This window comes from Camelus bactrianus, chromosome X (assembly GCF_048773025.1).
Source record: "Camelus bactrianus isolate YW-2024 breed Bactrian camel chromosome X, ASM4877302v1, whole genome shotgun sequence".
NCBI classification, from domain to species: Eukaryota; Metazoa; Chordata; class Mammalia; order Artiodactyla; family Camelidae; genus Camelus; species Camelus bactrianus.
The window spans coordinates 19831033-19854243 of record NC_133575.1 but is presented as its reverse complement, the minus strand read 5'-3'; the positions used below and the strand labels follow the sequence as shown (position 1 = coordinate 19854243).

Genomic DNA, 23211 nt, shown 5'->3' with positions numbered 1-23211 from the left:
CATGAAAGAAAACACTGATAAATTGTATTTCATAAAAATTAAAACTTTTTGTTCTGTGAAAGACACTGTTAAGAGAAGGAAAATACAAACCACAGACTGGGGGAAAATATTTGCAAATCACTTATTTGTTGAAAAACTTGTTACCTTCTGCCCGCCCCCCCCCAAATTCTCTAAATGCAATAGTATGAAATAGATAATCCAATTAGTAAATGGGCATAAGTTCACCAAAGAGGATATATGGATAGTAAATAAGCAGATGAAAGAATATTCAACATCATTAACTATTAATGTAATGTAATTTTAAGCCTCAATATAATTTTAAGCTACTGCACGCCTATTAGAATGGGAAAAATAAAAACTCATGAAAATATCAAGTGCTAATGAGGGTGTGGAGCGTCTAGATCTGTCATTCATTGATGGTGAGAATGTAAAATGGTCCACCATCTCTGGAAGTCAGTTTGTGAGTTTCTTATAAAGTTAAACATACACTTACCACATGATAGAGCTACCCCCTTCTGAAAATTTGGAGAAATGAAAATATATATTTACACAAAACACCATAATCAAATGGACATAACATCTTTATTTGTAGTAGCCTCAAACTGGACCATAACCTAGATCTCTTTCAGTGGATGAATGGGTAAGCAAACTGTTGTATCTCCATGCAAGGGAAGATTACTTGGAAATCAAAAGTGATAAATTATTCATGGTCACAACTTGGGTGGATTTCAAGTGCATTATGCTAAGTGAAAAAGCCAATCCCATAAAGTTACATAATCTTTAATTCCATTTGTATAATATTTTTAAAATGAAAAAAATATGTTAATGGAGAATAGATCAGTCGTTACCAGGGATTACATTTGATGAGATTATAAAGGAGGAACACAAGGGAGTTTCTTTGGGGTTTTGGAAAGGTTCTGTGTCCTTATTCTGGTATTGGTTACACAATTTATACATGTGATAAAATTGTACTTAGTTATATACTAAAGAAAGCAAAACAAAACAAAAAGGATTGATTGCATGCTCATTTGAATCTGGTGAAATCCAGATTTGATTGTAGTTTACTTAATGCTATTACACTAATGTTAATTTCTGAATTTTGGTAAATGTACTATCACAAGATAAACAGATTTCTGACTGAAGCTGGTTGTAAGGGGCACAGGAACTCTTTGTACTATTTTTACAATTTCTATGTAACTCTAAAATTTTTTCAAAATTAAAGATTTTAAATATGTAAGAAGGCTACAACTTGGACAGTTACTAATATTCACCAATGTCCAGTTCTTCTCTCCTTATGAGACAGAATTTCTGAGGTCTATTGCAGTTTATTGGGTTGCCCAATGATAATATGCTTCTGATAGGCACAGTGATTGAAAAGAAAATGCAGAGCTATACACAGGTTGTGGGATAGGAAACTATTGCTTATGTAAATGTGAAAGGATAGGCAAAGAATGAGCTCAGGGTTATGGCTGGTAGAAAAGATAAAACTGCTGTCAAAAATAAAAGATAGGGGAAAATGTACTAAAGGAAGAATATACCAACTTTTCTTAAATTTTTAATATAGGTAAATAAGCCATATTTCTTGTCCCTTTCACTGTATATTAGTCTTACTCAGTTGCCCCTCATACAATGTGTGTGATCTTCTTAGAAACACAAATAATCTCTACATTTTATGTAACATCCCACAGTGAATGGTGATTTATATTGTACTATAGATCATGTGATTACTTTGGGAATGGCTGATACAACAATTTTTTTTCCAGTCCACTGAGGTTAGGTATTATAATAAAGATAGAGGTCTAGACTGCACACATTTCTGTCACCCATGGTCAATTTAATAAGAAACTATGCCACCTCCACAGGTTCTCCATCTTCCCTGCAAATGTCTGCATTTTGAATCAACCTACTACCCTGGGAAATATCTGGCGGTGACATAGGCCGCCAAACACAACTGTGGGACATCTTCCCTCTGGTGTTTCAAGAACTCAGGAGCCACGTGGGGCAGTCTGAGCTGGGGATATCATCTAGATTATCTTTTCCAGACATGTCCACCCTCAGCCCTTTATGTGCAGAATCATTGAAGTAATAATTAGCCTCAGGACATCTCCTCTCAATTTCTCCCTCTTTGTAGTTTTAGGTCCCCTTCCACTACTCACTGGTATTCCTGGCCTATCTGAACTGTCATCACTTACCAAGCCTGCCCATTCATACTGCCCCAAACTCAGTGGAGGAGGGCACTGTACACAGGGTAAAAATACCAGCCTCCAGCAGCCATCAGTACGGCTCCCAGCCAGGAACATGGGTAAGGATGCAGTGAACTACCAGAATCGCCCAGAGATATAGCTTTTTCAACATCTAGCATCACTGGGTGACACAGAAGAGCTACCTATACTCTGCCTGACAGTAGACACAGAGGATGCCAAGGTAGGGTGAGGTTTTTTGCATGCCTCTAGTCCTTTCATCCGGTAGATCTGCCCACTCAGACGTCACAAATTCCAGCTGCTGGTGGTAATTCAGAGATTTCCAAGGCTTATTAACTGAGGTTGTCTTGGACCTTCCACCCAGATTCTCCTCTTTCTCTCCTTATGGTCACTTCTCTGCCTTTTGCTGAACTCTAAATCCAGAATGCAAAGTGCCAGCTTACCCTGGGCTTTCTGGATAAGGTTTTTCATATGGTCTGTCTCATGGATTCTGGCAATGGCTCTGATCTCAGATCTTCACTAGCTAAGGGTTTTCTTGCCTGGCTCCGTTGCCTAGCAACTGATCATTCTCATCAAGTCCTGGCTTTTCAGAGTAAAGGAGAGGGGCATCTTACTGATATTTCAGAATGTAAAGTATGCCTAGAAGAATCCAGGTACTCAAGACACCAATACAGAAATCTAGCTCTATATGGATAAGAAATTGATTTAATTTTATACTCAACCTATTTGAAAATAGGGAAATAAAATAACAATGAGACAATACCTTTCATCCCAAAGTTTGACTAAAATTTAAAAGACTGATGAAATAAAATGCTTACAAGAATGTAAAGCACTCACACACTTGAATCTGAGAGACTATAAATTGGTATGGCATTTTTTGGAAGAGAAATTCAGCAATATTTGTAAAAATTTTTCAGTTTCACACTCTGCCCACTTTACTCGTTTGCACTTTGCTATCTCTTTCCTATGAGAAAGCATGCACGTTTGTCCGAGATTTCAGGTTCAGAGATATTTATTCCAGTCCTATTCATCATAGCAACAAATGGGAAACAATTTTCATGTTCATGAGAGGAGAATGGTTAATTATCACACAAACATAAGTAGGATAATCCTTATCTGTCTTTTTTTTGGAAGGCAGATTGGAACATGATGATTGACGTTCCCAAGATACATGATTAACCCCTCTGCGTAATCAAGTTCGCAACACCCTGATTGCTCCTATCTTATTCTTCTTGATGATCTCTCCTTCAAATGGCCAAAAGGTATGAAAAGATGCTTAGCATCACTAATTATCAAAAAAAAAATTGAACTCAAAACCAAAATGAGCTATCACTGTACACCAGTGAGGCTGGTTATAATAAAAAAAAAAAAGATAATTAAGTGTTGGGTTAGATGTGGAGAAATCAAGCCCTTGTACACTGTTGATGGGAATGTAAAATGGTGCAGCCACTATAGAAAACAGTATGTAAGTTTCTGAAAAATTAAACATAAAACTATCATGTAACCTAGCAGTTTCATTTCTGGGTATATATTCAAAAGAATAGAAGTTAGGATCTTGAAGAGATATCTGCATTCTCATGTTCCCTGCAGCACTGTTCACAATAGCCAATTTATGGAAACAACTCAAATGTCCATCAAAGATAAATGAACAAAGAAAATGTCATACACACACACACACACACACACACAGACACACACACAGAGTGGATTATTATTCAGCCTTAAAAGAGGAAATCCTGCTATTTGCAGCAATATGGATGGACATAAAGGATATTATGCTAAGTGAAATAAGCCAGTCACAGAAGGACAAACACTGTGTGGTTCTGCTTATATGAGGTACCTAAAATGGTCAAACTCATAGAGGCAGAGTCAACTGTGGTTACCAGTGACTGGGGGAAGGGTTTAATGGGGAGTTGTTTAATTGCTGCAAACGTTCAGATATGCAAGATGAATTAGTGCTAGAGATCAGCTGTACAGCAGAGTGCTTGCAGTTAACAGTACTGTATTAATGCACTTAAGCTTTTTGAAAGAGCGTAGATCTCACGTTAAGTGTCTTCACCACAAAAGAAAAAAACCGAAGGAACACGAGGAAACTTTTGGAGGTGTTAGATAAGTCTATTACCGTCATCGCGGTGATGGTGGATGCTTATGTCCAAACTCATCAAATTCTACATATTAAATATGTGCAGTTTTTTGTTTATCGATTATAGCTCAATAAGCCTGTTTTTTAAAAAAGAAAAAGAATTGTAGGGAGTAGTTAAAAGAGTGTGGCGGATCTACATGTGCTGTCATGGAAATATCCTGCATTCATTTTGTTAAGTGACAAGGTAAAGAGGCAGAACAATACGTAGATTGTTAGCCGTGTATGTTACATTTATGTATTTTTATAGTATATCTACATATGAAAAAGCCTCAGAGCAGCTTTAAAACGACACACATCACGTTGTTAATCGTGGTTGCCTCTGAGGAGGGGACTGAATTTTAAGAAAAGGAGGAGATTGTAATTTATCTGTATTAGAATTTTTTGCAGCAAGAATATATGTCCTATTACCCTTGTAATTACAATATTTAAATACAGCTAACCATAAAAATAGTAGGTGTGCATTAATCAGATAAAGTAACTGATGCAACAAAGCCTACAAACCTGCAGTGGCTTAAAACAACAGAAGTTTATTTCTCATACACATAAAATCTGGGGTGGGTAGTCAGGGGCCTCCACTGTCAGATGACCCAGGGATCCAGGCTGCTCCCATTGGTGGTTCCACTTCTCAACAGGTGATCTCCGTGTGTGCTGTTGAATGGAACAGAGAGCATGGAGGTGGTATACTGGCTTTCAAATACCTTGGCCTAGAGGTGACAAACATTGTTTCTGTTCATATTTCAGTGTCACATGAGCTTTCCTAAGTACAGGTGCATTGGGAAAGTGGTCTCCCCATGAGCCCAGGAAGGAGGGCAACACAAAAGGTGAGTGAGCACTTGCATTCCCTCCAACCCACTGTTACACAGTAGGTGCTCAACAAAGACCAATTAGAGCTTGTTTTCATCAGCCCTCTTCCATTTCTTGGTGGAGTTTCTAAGGAGGCCACACCGGCCTTGCAAATCTCCAACTTTTCTTTTGAATCCTGCTACATGGGAGGTGCTTTCAAATACTGGATCACATTTAATTTTCAAAAGGATGCTATAAAGTCTCAGCAGAGAGGGCCCCCCTCCTTCACTCAATAGCACCCTTCTGAACTCACCTTTGCAATAAATTCTAGAGTCTCAATAGGATGAGAATGTTCTCCTTCTACTGAAGCACGTCACAACCCTGCTTCTGAGTCCCAGCCACTCTCAGCATGACCGAACATGCAGGACACGTTTACAGGTGTCATTAGGCACAAGGCAAAACCAGGGTTTTCCTCTGGGGCGAATACTGAGATCAGAGGCAGAAGAAGGGTGGTGAATTATTTTGATCTTTGTTGTTCAAAGACAGCATGTCTGCCAAGAAACTATATTTCTTCTCGTAGAAAGACTCTGGCTTCTGAAGAATTCAGCCTCAGTAGATGTGTGCTACACAGTGATTTCCATGGTCTTTCCTCACCTTCAATGTATGAGGGAGGCTTTGGTTATTGACCATCTAGGTAAGCTCATTCGTATGTTTTCAGTGGCTGGTCTCAAATAGCACATTCCTTCAAAATCCTACTGACGCTATCTGAGTTGTTTACAAAACTCCCCATTCAACTTCAGTTATATGCCAAGAACCAGTATCTTCTGTAAGAAATAAGACTCTAATCACCAGCTCATTTAGAATACACTTTGAGGCTTGAGGCATGGGGGTGTGGCTGTGGTAATGAGGTTTCTAAACTTCACTGTCAGTGGTTCCTCTGGGAGGGATGGGACCTTCAAGGTACGCCTACAGAGAGTTGGACCACTCTAATCAAGGGGAAGGCAGGTGACTCTGGACTGTTTGCATCACAGGAAACAGGGTGCAGCTCCAGAGGACACAGTGAAGAGCTGGTCAGCATATGAGGTTCCAATTTGGACAGGAGGGCACACTGAGGAAGACCCAGGGGAAACGTTCTGTAATGCAGGAAAGTGCTCTGGAGCCAGCTGTCAGGGAAACCTGGGGCTGGGGACAGCAGGGTCCTCAGCCAATGAAGCCCACAGACAGTCCCCACAATGTGCTTTATTCTGATGTTCAACTTCCTTCATCAGGACTGCTTTGTGTACTTTTATAATTGTATGTGATCCTTCTTGGAGTAGTGAGAATAATAGAGAATGAAGAGACGGAAAGTCTGCCTCAGGCTGGAGATGTGGAAAAGTGTGGACTCTTGAAAAATTTGGACCAGGGGTCTAGTCCCAGCTCTTTCACTTATCAGCCATGTGAACTTGAGAAAATCACAAGTTCTTCATCTGCAGGGTGTGTCTGATAAAGCCCTATCTTGTAGGACTGTTGGAAGATATGTAATGGATATGAAGCACTTGACAGAGGAAGGTCTAAAATTTAATGAATGGCAGTTATCTTATGAGTTTTCCTTTTTTAACCACGGATGATACCACCCTCCCCTCTGGGAAGATGTATGTCTTATTAATTCAGGAGACATCACAGAATACGCAGCTTTCCACCAAATGAGCCCATGATGCTGCTTAGCAAGTAAAACTAAATAAATTTCCCCCACTTGAGGATGTTTAACTTAATTTGTCTGTCAGGGAGTCTTCCCCAGGTGGATGCAACTCAGAGGTCCTAGAATTTGTGTCAAGGACCAAAAAGTTCCTGCCTGGGTGCCTTTCCATCCAAATCACCTGTATTTTCATCATTTCTTCACCACCAAACATGGAGCCCTCCCTTAGAGTTTGGCAGAATTACACTCAAGATAACTTAATTAAATTGCCCTCTCATTGCCTTGGGATCTGGTTCTCATTCCATCTCAAGGAAGTATCACCCTTATTTCTCAGAAATTCCTCGAAGATCCTGTGCACAAAACAATTAGACTGTGCTCTGTGTTCAGTTGCATGTGAACAAGAGCACAGGACACCTTCCATTTCTGCCCGAGGAGGAGCTTTTCCTCTGGCTTACTGATGATACTAAAGTAGCTCTTAAGAGCCAATTTGCATTCCAGGATTTTGTCCGTCAGTGCTGAGAACACCTCTGCTCACCAGTCCCACAGCCTCATCTAGCCAACCACCCAGCTTAAATCAACAGGATATCTCACTGAGAGACTTCTATTTTCTCAAAACCCCAAATTGCGGATCCCCAGAGAATCTGTACTTCATTGTTTTCAGCCGGACACTCTCCCCTTCCCACTTCTCCCAACCTCCTTCCTGCCCCCTTACCTCCTGACTGCTTCTTACTTGTCCTTTAGGTCGTAGAGGCTATTTCACCACGTTCTCTGTATAATTACTGCTCCTTGACTGTAGAATTCTGAAGGCAGGGGAGCTGTGTATCCTAGTTTCACCATCTCTAACACAATAACTTTCAGAGAGCAGATGCTCAATTAATATTTGGGGAATGAACGAGCCAGTGACCATGATTGCTAGTTTGTAAACATTTTATTTCTCCTGCATTCTTTAATAAGATAAGCAAATCCAGGTATATATCTTTTATTTTTACCAGACAGCAGATTAAAATGGATAAGGGAAAGAAAAACTGCACATTTTTTACTTTTCTCCTATTCTTTTGATCCCAATAATTTTACCGTGAAAGTTTTTCACATTTCCAAAGAAATGCCTATTACCATGCCATGTTTTGTTGTTCTAGTTCAGTAAATATGAAAGGTTTCCCAACTTGTTTTACAAGATAAAACTCATCTTATACCTATTAACTTAAATCTAATAAATATGTAACCAAAATCACAAATTTGCACCTTCTACTAAAGAAACAACATTTAAACTATAACAAAAGGAAAGAAGGACAGGAAGGGGAAGGGGAAGGGGGAAGGGAGGGAGGAAGAAAAGAGAAGTGAAGAAAGGAAAGGAAAAGAAAAAAAGGAAAAGATTAAACTCTAAGTTTACCATATAGAATAGAAGCACAAAGATGATTTGCACTGGGTTGCCTCCAGACCCATTCTGGGCATCCACCACTTAGAATGTTACTGCTTTTTCCACAAGGAAAACAATCCTCAGACTTCACTGTTTGAAATATAACCTAAAAAAAAAAAAAAAAAAAAAAAAAAAAGTAAAATTGCGAGTTAGCAATATACAGCTGGAACACAGGGATGATATACCCTTTCCAGTCCCACCCTGGCCCTCCACCATTAGACGACTGACACACCTTTTTTCAACCAAAAAAGTAAAGAAGAACCGGCCTTGAACTTCACTTAGCCTCGGGGAAGTTGCTGGCCATGGCCCCGGAGCGCACGCTGGCAATGGCAGCCCTGGCTGCTGCTCGTGCTCGGGCTCTCTCTTCCTCATCTCTCACAGCCTCTTCATAGCAGGATGGGAAGGCACTGGGGACCGTATCATGAACCTTGGCTAAAAATTCCAGCACTCTCATCTTGCTGGTTTCAGCATGGGCCCTCGGGCCCCACAGGAACTCATAGCGGGGAGGATCACTGTCAGGCACCTGGCGGTACTGCAGGTACTTGAGCTGCACCAAATCTTCGGTGATGACCTTCTTGGGCTCCCCATAGATGAAGTGCTTCCTCTCAGCATATACACCCATTATATTCAGCACTTCCCAGACCGCTTCTTCTGGGGCACAGTTGCCCTTCATGAAGACCACACCCAGCACAATCATCAGGAGGCCGGTCTTGAGCATGATTTCTTCTTCATCTATCGTGCTATCGAAGGTGAGATCTAGTTTGCTGACAAGGGCATAGCAGTGCCTGGTGGGATCCACTTCCTTCAAATCAACACCAAAGGCTAGCTCCATGTGCTCAGAGGCTCTCTTGAGGATCTCCTTGAAATGACACTTGGACCTTTTGATAACAAACTTCAGCATGTCTGCCTTCGTAATTGGCTCTTTTTTTTGATACTTCTGCAGCAGAAACTGCACCAGCAAAACCACCTGCTTGTTTAAAGGATCTCTTTGTGAGCCTTCGGTGCCCTTGGAGGATTTTGAGCTTTCCTCCTTTTGGCCATTGGCACCTTCACCTGAATCGGTGCACGACACAGCTGCAGTAGCACTGGAGGTTCCCTGAGCCGCCTGAGGAATGCTAGGTGTCCCAGCAGCAGGTACATTCTGAGGTCTGTCCTCGAAGGGAGGACAGAACGAGGAGGGAGACTCTCCTGCTGCTGCAGCGGTAGCCTGAGCATCCTCCAGACCCTGGATCTCAGTACAGGCCTGGCGGCGTTTCTCGCGAGCACGGAGCTTACTCTTATGACCTCGAGGCATGATGACTCCTGTCAGGGACAGCAGGCAGGAGTTCAAGCAATTAGTTTGCTGAAGAGGTCACCCTAGAAGACAGAGGGAGAGATGGTGCACACAGCCGAGGTAGAGAGATTCTTCTACCTTGGATCCAAGAAAATCTGCCTCCGCTGTTTCCCTTAAGGGTACTGTTTTAGGAACCCACGAGACAGAGGCGGGCGGAACTCTGTGGGCTATCTCTGTTCTGCAGGGCCTTATCACCTCAGTTCTAACCCAGGATACTAAACTTGACTCCTGACCAATCCTTTGACTCCTCCCTCTGCTGAATTGAGACTGTCCCTTCAGACCAAGGCTTCCCATCCCACAAATTCTCCCGGCGGAAGTGGGCGGGGGGCCGTTGGGCCTAACAGCCACACTTGAGCCACTCGGAGTTGCCGGTGTGGGTGGCGCATTTCAGGATAGGGCGGGAGTCTGTGGGGCCGCCTCAGTCCTGGGAGGAGTGTGTCCTTTCAGTTCTAACAAAGATTACACACCTTTACATCTGTTCGATCCTGGGACTCCTCCCTCTGCCGATAGGAGGCCACACCTCTCAGACCGAAGCTTCCGGCTCCTCAGTTGGTGTGGCGGAAGTCAGGGAGAGCACTTCCGGCCATGCCCACCTGAGCGTCCCAGTGTTACAGCAGGTGTGGGGTTCTGGGGGCTTCCTTCTCTGTTCTGGCCGTGGGGAGGTGAAGGAATCACGCAGAGCTCACTCAGCGGTCTTTCCTGACTCCTGACAGGGCCTGGGACTTCTGCTGAGCCGAGTCAGCTGGCCTCAGACCAAGGTTCTCATTTCCCTCAGAAACCCACAGTAGGACGTAAAGGGGAACTCCAGCCTAGCGGCCATGTCTGAGACCTCCCGAGACTCACAGTAGGGGGCTCTGTGTGGCTGCTTGTTTTGGAGTGGGTTCTCCTGTCAGTCCTCACTCCATGTCTTACCTTGACGCCTTGTAGGTGCTGAGCTACTTCTCTGCTGACGTGACACGGAGCTCATCAGGTAAGGCGTAAATCTGTAAATAATTTAAGGAAAATCAACGTCTGTACAATATTTTACCCACCATGAATAAGCATAACATATTGCTTTATTTGAGACTTCTTTTACCTAAGTTTATCAGTAATTTTTAAAATATTTGCTTCTGTAAAGATTATGTACCTATTTGATAGTTCACCTTTTAGGTATATTTTGGATATCACTGCTGTTTTGAATGGTGTATTTTTCCACTACATATTCTAATTAGTTATTTATTTTGTTTGCTAAGAGTCCTGATTTTGCTATAGTGATCTTCTATACCAGCTTTCTGGAGTTCCTTATATATTTGAGTTTTGGGCAGCTGATTTCTTTGGAGATTTTAATTAGAGAATTACATTATCTTTCTTTTCATTATTTATAACTTTTATTTTGGTATTCCTGTGTACAACTGTATACTGGCTATCCAATCCAGTCTAGGTTTGAACAGTAGAATAGGTACCATACCTCCATGTCCTCTTCGAACTTTACTGGGAATGTTTCTAACATTTCACACTTAGATATGTTTGCTTTTGACTTTATATGGAAATTCTAATATAAGCTTTTCTAAAAGTTATTACCATGGACTGGTGTTGAGTTTTTAATCTGAGGTTTTTTATTTAGTCTTGCACATGATCAAATGCTTTCTCTTCTTTATCTGTTAACATAGTGAGTTCCAATACTATTTGTTGACAAAACCACTCTAGAGGTGATACTCCAATTCTATTACGGGATACATAAGGTCTGTAGTTTCCTTTGTGGTGATGTTGGCAGTCACTGAGGATCCTCACTGCCATCTGTTAATCCATTAGGGGCTGCTGAGTTGTAATTCTCTAATTCTGTCATTCTTTTTCAGATTATTAGCTGAAATATATTTATAGGTAGAACCTTCTATTATCCTCTGTTTTGTTTTCTTGAGGTAAGCTTTGCAGTGGCCCCATTTTACTGCCTAGAGAGATAGATAAAGAAAACTTAATCTCTCTTTGTCTAATCACTATCAGAAAACTCTTTAGCCCAAAATTGTTTTATATTTTTTGTAATTTTAAATAACAACAAAATCTTGTTTGAGAACTAAACCAGTTAATAACTGGTGGAATAATTCATCTGTTATTAATGATTATCAGTGAACAGCATTAGAATAATCAATGTTTAGGCTCTAGCGTTGGTCACATGACATGTTATTTGTGACTACAGATAGTTGTAATTTTAGAAGATATAGAAAATTTAACTATGATTTTTTCAAAGCTAGCTTTCTTTGAAGGGGGTACCATTTCTGTGTTCTTTCTATATAACTAACCAGTCATTAAGCTAGTTGAGTTTAATTTTTTTTTAGTTTATAAGTTCTAACGTGGATATGACCAGTAGTATAAGTGTTATTACTATCTTAGCTTATACGAATGTAGATGTAAAACACAAACTGTGGCACTCTTTCCTCTGGGTTCACAAACATTCAATATAGAGCTGTCCTAGTGGACTTCATATCAGGACTCTGTGAATGTAGTCAAGGCAAAAATATCTGATTTATTTGAATAAATATGCTAATATGTTGTCTCAATTTATTAAAATAATTTTTCCAACCTCTCATTTCACTTGTTAGTAATTAAATATTTAGATTTTTGAATGAATATTTCTTGAATAGGTAACATTTTGGGACCTGTTTCTAAATTAATAAGCTTGGAAATATAGACTGTTATAGAGCAAAGACAATCAAACTGTGGGTAAGGAGTCTTAAGTCATAAACCAGCTGTTAGAACTATTTTAGAATCTTTATCAATTATAGCCTCCCTCTCCCTCTGTCCTTCTGCCCCTCCTGCTTCTCCCGGAATGGTATAATAATGCCTTCTCAAGCAGAAGTCGTCTTGAGTGATTTGACCCCAGACAGTAACTTGAGCCTTTCAGTGGCTGAAGACTTTGTTCACCTTTACTTTCTGTTACAGTCCAACTTGGACAAATTGTCCACACTTACGCCTGCTACTTCCAGTACCATTGCAAACATTTCAGTGGTCACACTGCCAATGAAGGAGAATTTCTGAAGGCTTCCTCATCCCCTTGCTTCATTCTCTCAGACATCAGCTCCAGCCAAGATAATGTTGTTAAGGAGAAACAGGACATATTAGAGGAATGGATGCCCTGTCTTCAGTGAGCCTAATACCTGTGATACTATGCTAAGACTGACAGCCAGGAGTCCCTTTGTCAGATTAAGAGAATTATAGTTTGGAACACTTAACTTCGCCACTTGCCAGGCAACCAAGATAACTGAGTAGAGAGTTTATTTCAGTAATAGAATGTATTAATACCTCCTAGTAAATAGAAGATAAGGAAGTGTCAAAGGGTACATGTTACTGAGTCAGGACCGGGACTAAGGTGAGGTGAGTGATAAAATAAATAAATTTTCTTTATTTTAAATAATCAAGTAAATAAATAAAAACATCAAAGTTTTAAATAAAGACAGGATCTGACCCTGCACTTGTACAACCTTGAGAGTAAGTGCCTCACTTGTCTAACCCTATTTTTAGCCAGTGGATTGTGTTTTTATTTAAAAGTGATATTTTCTTATCATGGATTTTGGCATTTATTTTGATTTTTTAAAATATTGAATTGAGATGTAATTTATCATGATAACTGAGATTTTTTGGTCCCCTCCTTACCTTAAATTTTGAGCTCAAGGTGAATAGCTCACTTGTCTCACTCCAGCCCCAGTCCTGGATAGTCTTTAGTGTTTAATACTGATTCTGGCCTCACACTTTTAAGAGCATCATTACTTAATTATACCTTGCCTTGTTTTAAATTTTAGGCATCATTACACTGTGTGCCTTTGTGATCTTGAGCAATAAAATTACCCTATATGAGACTCTATTTAAAAAAAAATTCTAAGGATATTCTTTTTACTGAGTTTGGTGAGATGATTAAATAAAAGTGTATATGAGAAAATATTCTGTAAACTTTACAAGTTACTAGTAGTTTAGAAATATTTATTGGGTTGAAACTTTGAGAAAGTCCTAAAAATCAGTCTTGATGCATCCTTTGAGAAACCCAGTGGGTTGATTTTCCATTGCTGCATAGTAAGTTATTACAAACTCAGTTGCTTAAAAAAACTAACACCCATTTATTATCTCCCAATTTTGTTGGGCAGTAGTCTAGGTATAGTTCATTTGTGTTTTCTGCTCAGGTCTCCACTTTCAAGATGTCTTTTTGGCTGGGCTGCATTCTTATTAGGAGGCTCTGGGCAAGGATCCACTTCAAGGATTCAGGTTCTTGGCAGAATCAGGTTCCTTGTGATTGTAGTACTGAGGTTTCTGTTTTCTTACTGGCTGTCAGACAGGGGCCATTTTTAGCTTCTAGAACTTGATTGTGTTCCTTGCCACATGGCCCTCTCTATTTTCAAAGCCAGCACGGAAGAATCTGCCTCATGTAGAATTGCAGGCACTTTGAATCCTTTTCACCAGGGAGAAGGAGTCTTGCCCCTTTTAAGGGCTCACTTGATTATGTCAGATCCATCACAGATAATCTCCTTTTCTTAAAGTCAGCTGTGCCTTGTAACATAACCTAATCATGGAGTGATGTCCTATCACATTCACAGGTCCCTCCTGCACTCAATGCAAGGGGATTAAACAGGATTGTGAGCCATTGGGGGTAATCTTAAAATTCTGCCTATCCTACATAGAAAAAAAAAGAAGATTGCAGCATTTCTGACCATAAAAGTAACTGCAACTCCCAATTTGCATATACTGTACTAAATTTAGAATGAAACGTCTTTAAGTCTCTGATGCTATGGCTTGTGGGTTTTTTCACTGTTGTTTGTTTTTACCTTTTTTGAAACAGTTGTGCCTGATGGCTGCTAGCAATACCAAATACTCGGGTATTTGGAGCATTCAAAATCTGATCAGTTAAGAGGTTTTTTTTTTTTTTTTTTTTTTATCTTCACTCTTAGGGGAATGTTAGAACTAACTCCCTCAGTGTATGTATGTGCACTCCTGGGGCAGGTAAGAAAGGGAAGACAGGTTATCAACTACTACAAGACGACTGAGAAGTATCCTAAGAAAGAAGTGGTTGTGAATGGAAAAATTTAATTAGCCTAGTTTCCCAAACTTTTTAAATCTAAGGTGTGTCTTGAATTATAGAATGGGGCACGCAGGTTTCCCCACCCTATTCTCTAAAACTTGATCTGTTATTGAGCCACAAGGATATGAGGGGAAAGAGTAAGGAGGAAGGGCAAATATTTTAAAATAAAATAGTAATAATTGTTTATTTATTGAGGACCCACTGTGTTCAAGGAAGTGTGCTGTGCCCATTATTGTACTTCACCTGGGTTATAGGTTTTGTTTATTGGATTATATAGGCAAAGGAACTAGGCTCATAAGATTAAGAAGCTTTCATTCATCCATTTATTCTTTAGTTACTAAAACAGGAACTTGATCAAAGTCATGAAGATACCAAAGGCTTAGATTAAACAAGAGATAGGGAAGAGGGGTGTTAGAGTTTTTTTTTTTTTTTTTTTTTTTTTTTTTTTTTTTTGGTCAGATGTGGCAAAGACCCCTTGACAGTAGATAAGCAGCTTTATTTAGTTTTACGTATTGCATTCAACCCTGTTCAGTACTTTCTGTTTTAGCCTGTTCTTTTCTTTGTTTTTTCTTGATAAGCAAAATGATGGTTTAAAAAATTAGTCCCCATTATAAACTAGTATTAAAGTCATTATAAAGAAAAAATTAACATGATATTTACTGTAAGGACATTATTCATGATAGAATCATCTTAAGTATTCAGTTGAAAAGACCCATAGGAATTATGCTCTTAGCTTAGCTCTTTTATTTAAGAGAAACTATGTTGTTTTTATCTGGTGAACAATTAATTGTCTTTGTCATTCAAGTCAAAAGTTGAATCTCAAAGTTGGATTTATGCATTCTTATAGCAAATGAACATGTTCTGATTTTATGCACTTTGTATACCAATTTGACTTCATATATTTCATTCCGACTCTAATATTTTTTCTGAATACAGAACATTATATGCCTTAATTCAGCAGTTATTTATTGGTAAATAATGTGGCTACGCACTGTGTTGGGAGCTGAGAATAAAATGGTGAGCAAAATGTGGGCCGACCGCTGCCTTCGTAGAGCTTATTATCTAGTGGAAGAGACAGATGTAAATCCAATAGACACATATATACATTTATTGCACATTGTTAAACGTTATGAAGGAGAAGGACAGGGAGATAAAATAGTGAGATACTATCTGATTCAGTAAGTTTGGGAAGGCTGCCTTAACCTAGAAAAAGGGGTATATGTAAGTTAGAGTAACAAGGATGGGTTGAGGTTTGAAGACTGTTCCTTAAGGGAACCGCCTATGCAAAGGTCTGATTGAAGAATAAAGTTGGTACACTCAGTGGACTGGAAGATGACCACTTTGGCTTGAGTGTAAAAGTCAATGGGGAGGGGGTAGTGAAGTTTGGGTTTCTTCTTAGATGCAAAATAAAACCACTTAAAGTTTTAGAGCGGGTGAATGACCTGCTCAGATAAACAATTTGTAAAGATCACTGTGGCTGAAATGTAGAAAACAGATTAAGGGAAGCAAAGAAAACAAGGAAAAAACACGTAGGAAAAAGAATTTCGGATACTTATACAGTATTCCAGTATTGTGACATTAGAGATGGAGAAATTTGGATGGATTAGAAAGCCATGTACGGGTAGAATTTGCAGGACTCGTGTGCTAGTTTGCACATGGATGGTGTAGGAGATCATAATGTCAAAAATGCCTGCTTATATCCATGGCCTGTGTGCCTGCTTTCATAGTTGCATCACCTACTGAGATTGGGGATTCTTCAAGTGTACAATTTACCAAGGGCGGGAAGGATAAGAATGGATGTAATTTGGTGGTAGGGTGGTGAGTTCAATTTAAAGAGGGCTGTGTTTGAAGCACTTTTGATGAATATTCAAGTGGAGATGTCAGGAAAGTAGAAATACATATGAAGCTGAATATTAGAGGAGAGGTCTGGGCTTGAGGTTCACATCTGAAGTCACGAGCAGGTATTTGAAAATGGAAGCAATGAACATAAATGAGATTGGCAAGGAAGAGAGTACAGAGTGAGATAAAAAATGTGAAGGCAATCCAACACTTATAGAATGGGTAGAAAAGCATACTCATTGTATAATATTTAGAATATATAGAAAATAATTTAGTCACCAATAATTCTATTGTGCATATATATAGAAATTATTATTTTGGTGCCAGAGTTTATAATTCCAATAAATATCCAATAAACATTTTTACTCTTAATTAGCAGAGATGATAAGTTCTTATTCAGTGTTGGTGAATAAATTAATCCACTCATAATATTGTTAAACTACAAGTATAATAAAGTAATGAATAAATTTATTCTATAAAGAGTTAAACCTATATACTCAGTAACTCTCATTATGGTGTCTAGAGAATTTGGTGAAGTTCAGTTCTGTACTATATTTGCTTCAGAAAAACTCATTTCACCACTTGCAAAACAGCACAAAGCGTATGTTCTGTTGATGGTGGCATCAAGTTGCTATGTGAAGGACAACACATTAAATGTACATTATGATGGCAAAGTAGAACAACTCATTATCGGCTTTTCTAGACTGAGAAATTTGTGTTCCTATTAAAACGAATATTAACTGTTTTTTTTCTAATTTGATTTCAATTTGAAAAGCTTTTAAAAATGTCAATGTCTACAAGCATAATGCATTTTTAATGCACCTAAAATCTATTTAAAAGAAAAGAAAATGTGTGCATTGTACTTATATGCAAATGTGAAACTGATGGCAAAGCATATTGTGATTAATGTGTAATATTTGGTGTTTACATTAGAGAGAAATTACATTATAATTTCAGTGGTACGTAGTTTATGGGGCCTGTTGCCATCATATTATGTATAATGTAAGATACCAGCTGAGCCTTAGGATGAGTATGATATTTAAAAATTTATTTTCTCAGAATGAAGCAACAAGCTTTGAAGTAATTAACTTCTTTATGGCTTTGAGTCATGCTTTTCCAAAAGTTAAGAAACTCTCCAGAATTATTAAATATCAGGTTCCATTACATCTACATTTAATGTTTTGATGACTGTTGAGCCATATGTACATTTATTATCATTTTAAGGAAGTTATTTATAACATTGGGCTTCTAAATAAAAGTATTTACTATTAAACTTTAGTTTTAATATAGATCTTTAGATATGAATTTTATCTTAGCAACTCAGTTTTTATGATTTGATATTTTTAAAGGTGTTGAAGAATTTAGCTAAACAGTAAGAAATCTGTGAGATATTCATGGCAGTGAGGTATAGGATATATAGATAATAAAATATATATAGAGAAGTATATAATACAGAGATAATATTTTAAAATCTCAAAATGATTTTAACCAACTGTTTCCTTTTATACTTCTACGATGCCAAACCATTTACTATTTGAATGAAACTAGTTTTTGTTTCCTTTTCCTGATTCTTGGACTGATGCCTGGATAAATAACTCAAAGACAGACACCAAGAAAGAAAGGTCATGTAGCAGTGACCAAGCTGAATTAGACCCATCAACTTCAAACAAAAACATGGAGAAATTAAAGAGAGGAAAACCAAGTAAAAGAAAACAACATACATATTTTATGAAACACTTGCAACCCTGGTGCAAGCATATCAATCATAACAGCAGTCTGTTCCTTGACAAGGTCTATTTTGGACCATTTGCACCATTGTGTAGCAATAAACACACAATCAAGCATATCCATAATGGTGGTGCTACAACAGAAATTTAGGAAAAAAAATTTCCACATGAAATTTTTTCTTTGCTTTTGTAAAGAGGAAATGCTTTTTTCCTTAGTTGAAGACTCTGTACAAGAGATACATTACTGAAATAGAAAAAGGCAGGTTTTTTTGTAAGGAGAAGATTTGATATGGCTGAAAACTGCCCCTAAATAGAGGAAAAATGACTTACATTACTTTAGTGTTTTCAGGCACATCGTTTGATCATCTCAATGCTGAGGAGTGTGGGTATATATTACTCTTTTCCCCATCGGACGAATGAGGGAAGAAACTGAGGCACAGCTAAGCTAAGTGAATTGCTTGAAAGGTGTCGAACATACATTTCACAGAGCATAGTGGTAAAAATTTGAATATTTTACCATTCTTTCTTTCTATTCCCAGGAACCAAGTTGCTCTAAATTAGAAAGGTAGCTTCTCTGGGAGAATTTTCTCCCTGGTGACACTTCACTTAAAATGCTATAAAAAAAGGAAGTAGTAAAAAAGAGGTATTGAAATATAGTGAACAGTAATAGTAGTAAAACTTCTAGAATTAGTCAAGTCAGCAGGGAAGAATATAGTAACCAATGGAGACACTATGAGATAAAGGTGATGAGGTGAATGTGTCAGAAAGTTCCTAGATGGGTCTTCTTCCCTCTGCTTATTGAACTGTTACCACGACCACTCCTTGTGCACACCTGGTTAGGGGTCTCGATGCTCACACGTGCCTGCTACTTTATAATAGACATTAAAAAATATTTGGTGAATGTCAGGATGAACATATTGTTGATGGTATAAGAGAACTAAAATTTATATGTATTTTAACATATAAAACAACATATTGTTGATGGTATAAGGTAATTGAAATTTATATGCATTTTAGTGTAAATGCTTGCTAATTTGCATATTTTTTTTTACATTTTTTATTGATTTATAATCATTTTACAATGTGTCAAATTCCAGTGTTCAGCACAATTTTTCAGTCATTCATGGACATATACACACTCATTGTCACATTTTTTTCTCTGTGAGTTATCATAACATTTTGTGTATATTTCCCTGTGCTATACAGTGTAATCTTGTTTATCTATTCTACAATTTTGAAATCCCAGGCTATCCCTTCCCACCCTCCACCCCCCGGTAACCACAAGTCTGTATTCTCTGTCTGTGAGTCTATTTCTGTCCTGTATTTACGCTTTGTTTTTGTTTGTTTGTTTTTGTTTTTGTTATTTAGATTCCACATATGAGCGATCTCATATGGTATTTTTCTTTCTCTTTCTGGCTTACTTCACTTAGAATGACATTCTCCAGGAGCATCCATGTTGCTGCAAATGGCATTATGTTGTCGGTTTTTATGGCTGAGTAGTATTCCATTGTATAAATATACCACCTCTTCTTTATCCAGTCACCTGTTGATGGACATTTAGGCTGTTTCCATGTTTTGGCTATTGTAAATAGTGCTGCTATGAACATTGGGGTGCAGGTGTCATCCTGAAGTAGATTTCCTTCTGGATACAAGCCCAGGAGTGGGATTCCTGGGTCATATGGTAAGTCTATTCCTAGTCTTTTGAGGAATCTCCACACTGTTTTCCATAGTGGCTGCACCAAACTGCATTCCCACCAGCAGTGTAGGAGGGTTCCCCTTTCTCCACAGCCTCTCCAGCATTTGTCATTTGTGGATTTTTGAATGACGGCCATTCTGACTGGTGTGAGGTGATACCTCATTGTAGTTTTGATTTGCATTTCTCTGATAATTAGTGATATTGAGCATTTTTTCGTGTGCCTTTTGATCATTTGTATGTCTTCCTTGGAGAATTGCTTGTTTAGGTCTTCTGCCCATTTTTGGATTGGGTTGTTTTATTTTTTTCTTATTGAGTCGTATGAGCTGCTTATATATTCTGGAGATCAAGCCTTTGTCGGTTTCATTTGCAAAAATTTTCTCCCATTCCGTAGGTTGTCTTCTTGTTTTACTTCTGGTTTCCTTTGCTGTGCAGAAGCTTGTAAGTTTCATTAGGTCCCATTTGTTTATTCTTGCTTTTATTTCTTCTAGGAGAAAATTTTTGAGATGTATGTCAGATAATGTTTTGCCTATGTTTTCCTCTAGGAGGTTTATTGTATCTTGTCTTATGTTTAAGTCTTTAATCCATTTTGAGTTGATTTTTGTATATGGTGTAAGGGAGTGTTCTAGCTTCATTGTTTTACATACTGCTGTCCAGTTTTCCCAACACCATTTGCTGAAGAGACTGTCTTTATTCCAATGTATAGTCTTGCCTCCTTTGTCAAAGATGAGTTGACCAAAAGTTTGTGGGTTCATTTCTGGGCTCTCTATTCTGTTCCATTGGTCTATATGTCTGTTTTGGTACCAATACCATGCTGTCTTGCTGACTGTAGCTCTATAGTATTGTCTGAAGTCTGGGAGAGTTATTCCTCCAGCCTCTTTCTTTCTCTTCAGTAATGCTTTGGCAATTCTAGGTCTTTGATGGTTCCATATGAATTTTATTATGATTTTTTCTAGTTCTGTGAAATATGTCCTGGGTAATTGGATAGGGATTGCATTAAATCTGTAGATTGCCTTGGGCAGTGTGACCATTTTAACAATATTGATTCTTCCAATCCAAGAGCATGGAATATCTTTCCATTTTTTAAAGTCTTCTTTAATTTCCTTCATCAATGGTTTATAGATTTCTGTGTATAATTCTTTCACCTCCTTGGTTAGATTTATTCCCAGATATTTTATTACTTTGGGTGCTATTTTAAAGGGGATTGTTTCTTTACTTTCTTCTTCTGTTGATTTATCGTTAGTGTAAAGAAATGCAACTGATTTTTGAACGTTAATTTTGTAACCTGCTACCTTGCTGAATTCTTCAATCAGCTCTAGTAGCTTTTGTGTGGACCTTTTAGGGTTTTCTATATATAGTAGCATGTCATCAGCATATAATGACACTTTTACCTCTTCTTTTCCAATTTGGATCCCTTTTATTTCTTTCTCTTGCCTGACTGCTGTGGCTAGGACTTCCAGGACTATGTTGAATAGGAGTGGTGATAGTGGGCATCCTTGTCTTGTCCCAGATTTTAGTGGGAAGCTTTTGAGTTTTTCACCGTTGAGTACTATGCTGGCTGTAGGTTTGTCATATATAGCTTTTATTATGTTGAGATATGTTCCCTCTATACCCACTTTGGCGAGAGTTTTTATCATAAATGGGTGTTGAATTTTATCAAATGCTTTTTCTGCATCGATTGAGATGATCATGTGGTTTTTGTCCTTTCTCTTGTTGATGTGATGTATTACACTGATTGATTTGCGTATGTTGAACCAGCCTTGTGTCCCTGGGATGAACCCCACTTGGTCATGATGTATAATCTTTTTTATGTGTTGTTGGATTCTATTTGCTAAAATTTTGGTGAGGATTTTGGCGTCTATGTTCATCAGTGATATTGGCCTATAATTCTCTTTTTTTTGTAGTGTCTTTGCCTGGTTTTGGTATCAGGGTGATGGTGGCTTCATAGAATGAGTTTGGGAGTATTCCCTCCTCTTCAATCGTCTGGAAGAGTTTGAGAAGGACTGGTATGAGTTCTTCTTTGTATGTTTGGTAGAATTCCCCGGTGAAGCCGTCCGGTCCTGGACTTTTATTTGTAGGGAGGTTTTTAATTGCTATTTCTATTTCCTTTCTAGTGATCGGATTGTTCAAGTGTTCAGATCCTTCTTGATTCAGTTTTGGTGGACAGTATGTTTCCAGAAACTTGTCCATCTCCTCTAGGTTATCCAGTTTGGTTCCATATAGTTTTTCATAATATTCTCGTATGATATTCTGTATTTCTATTTTGTTTGTTGTAATTTCTCCATTTTCCTTTCTTATTTTGCTAATTTGTGCTCTCTCTTTTTTCTTCTTTGTGAGTTTGGCCAGAGGTTTGTCGATTTTATTTACTTTTTCAAAAAACCAGCTTTTGGTTTGGTTGATTTTTTCTATGGTCTTGTTAATCTCTATTGTATTTAATTCCTCTCTGATCTTTATTATTTCCTTCCTTCTGCTGCTTTTTGGGGCTTTTTGTTCTTCTTTTTCTAATTCATTCAGGTGGTGGGTTAAATTGTTTATTTGAGATTGTTCTTCTTTTTTGAGGAAGGCCTGTATCGCTATAAACTTCCCTCTTAGCACTGCCTTTGCTGTGTCCCATAGGTTTTGAGTGGTTGTTCTTTCATTATCATTTGTCTCAAGGTATTTTTTAATTTCAGCTTTGATTTCCTGATTGATCCATTGTTTTTTCAATAACATATTGTTTAATCTCCATGCTTTCCTTTTTTTCTCCTTTGTTTCTCTGTTGTTGATTTCCAGTTTCATGGCATTGCGGTCAGTAAAGATGCTTGAGATAATTTCTATCTTCTTAAAATTGTTGAGGTTTCTTTTGTGCCCAAGTACATGATCGATCCTGGAAAATGTTCCATGTGCACTTGAAAAGAATGTATATCCTATTTTTGGGGGGTGTAATGTTCTGAAAATATCCACCAAATCTAGTTTTTCTATTGTAGTATTTAATTTCTCTGTTGCCTTGTTTATTTTCTGTCTGGAAGATCTGTCTAGTGATGTTAATGCAGTGTTAAAATCTCCAACTATGATTGTATTCCCATCAATATCCCCCTTTATCTCTGTTAGTAATTCTTGTATGTACTTAGGTGCTCCTATATTGGGTGCATATATATTAACGAGTGTAATATCCTCATCTTGTATCACTCCTTTAATCATTATAAATTTTTTATAGTGAATTTTTTTTCAAGTTATTTCACATTGTTTAAAGTCTCAGTTTAATAACTCTAGCAATGAATCTAATGTACCTTGCCTGGGTAGATATGGAATCAGATTTTGCCCTGGAAGATTAAAAATACCTGTGTATTTCTTTGAATAGTTTGTTGAATCAGTTAGCT

The 23211-nt window shown here is 38.1% G+C and overlaps 1 protein-coding gene and 1 non-coding gene across 2 annotated transcripts; one reads left to right on the top strand and one right to left on the bottom strand.

Moving 5' to 3' along the window:
- The first annotated feature begins 3295 nt into the window (after positions 1–3295).
- Positions 3296–3428, top strand: LOC123619410 (U8 small nucleolar RNA). Its single transcript, XR_006728010.1, has one exon. It is a non-coding gene; the product is annotated as a U8 small nucleolar RNA (small nucleolar RNA).
- Positions 3429–8394: 4966 nt separating this feature from the next.
- Positions 8395–9571, bottom strand: LOC105075932 (melanoma-associated antigen B18-like). Its single transcript, XM_010963912.3, has one exon. The coding sequence runs from the start codon at positions 9511–9513 to the stop codon at positions 8494–8496; it is 1020 nt and encodes a 339-aa protein (XP_010962214.1). The 5' UTR covers positions 9514–9571; the 3' UTR covers positions 8395–8493.
- Positions 9572–23211: the final 13640 nt, after the last annotated feature.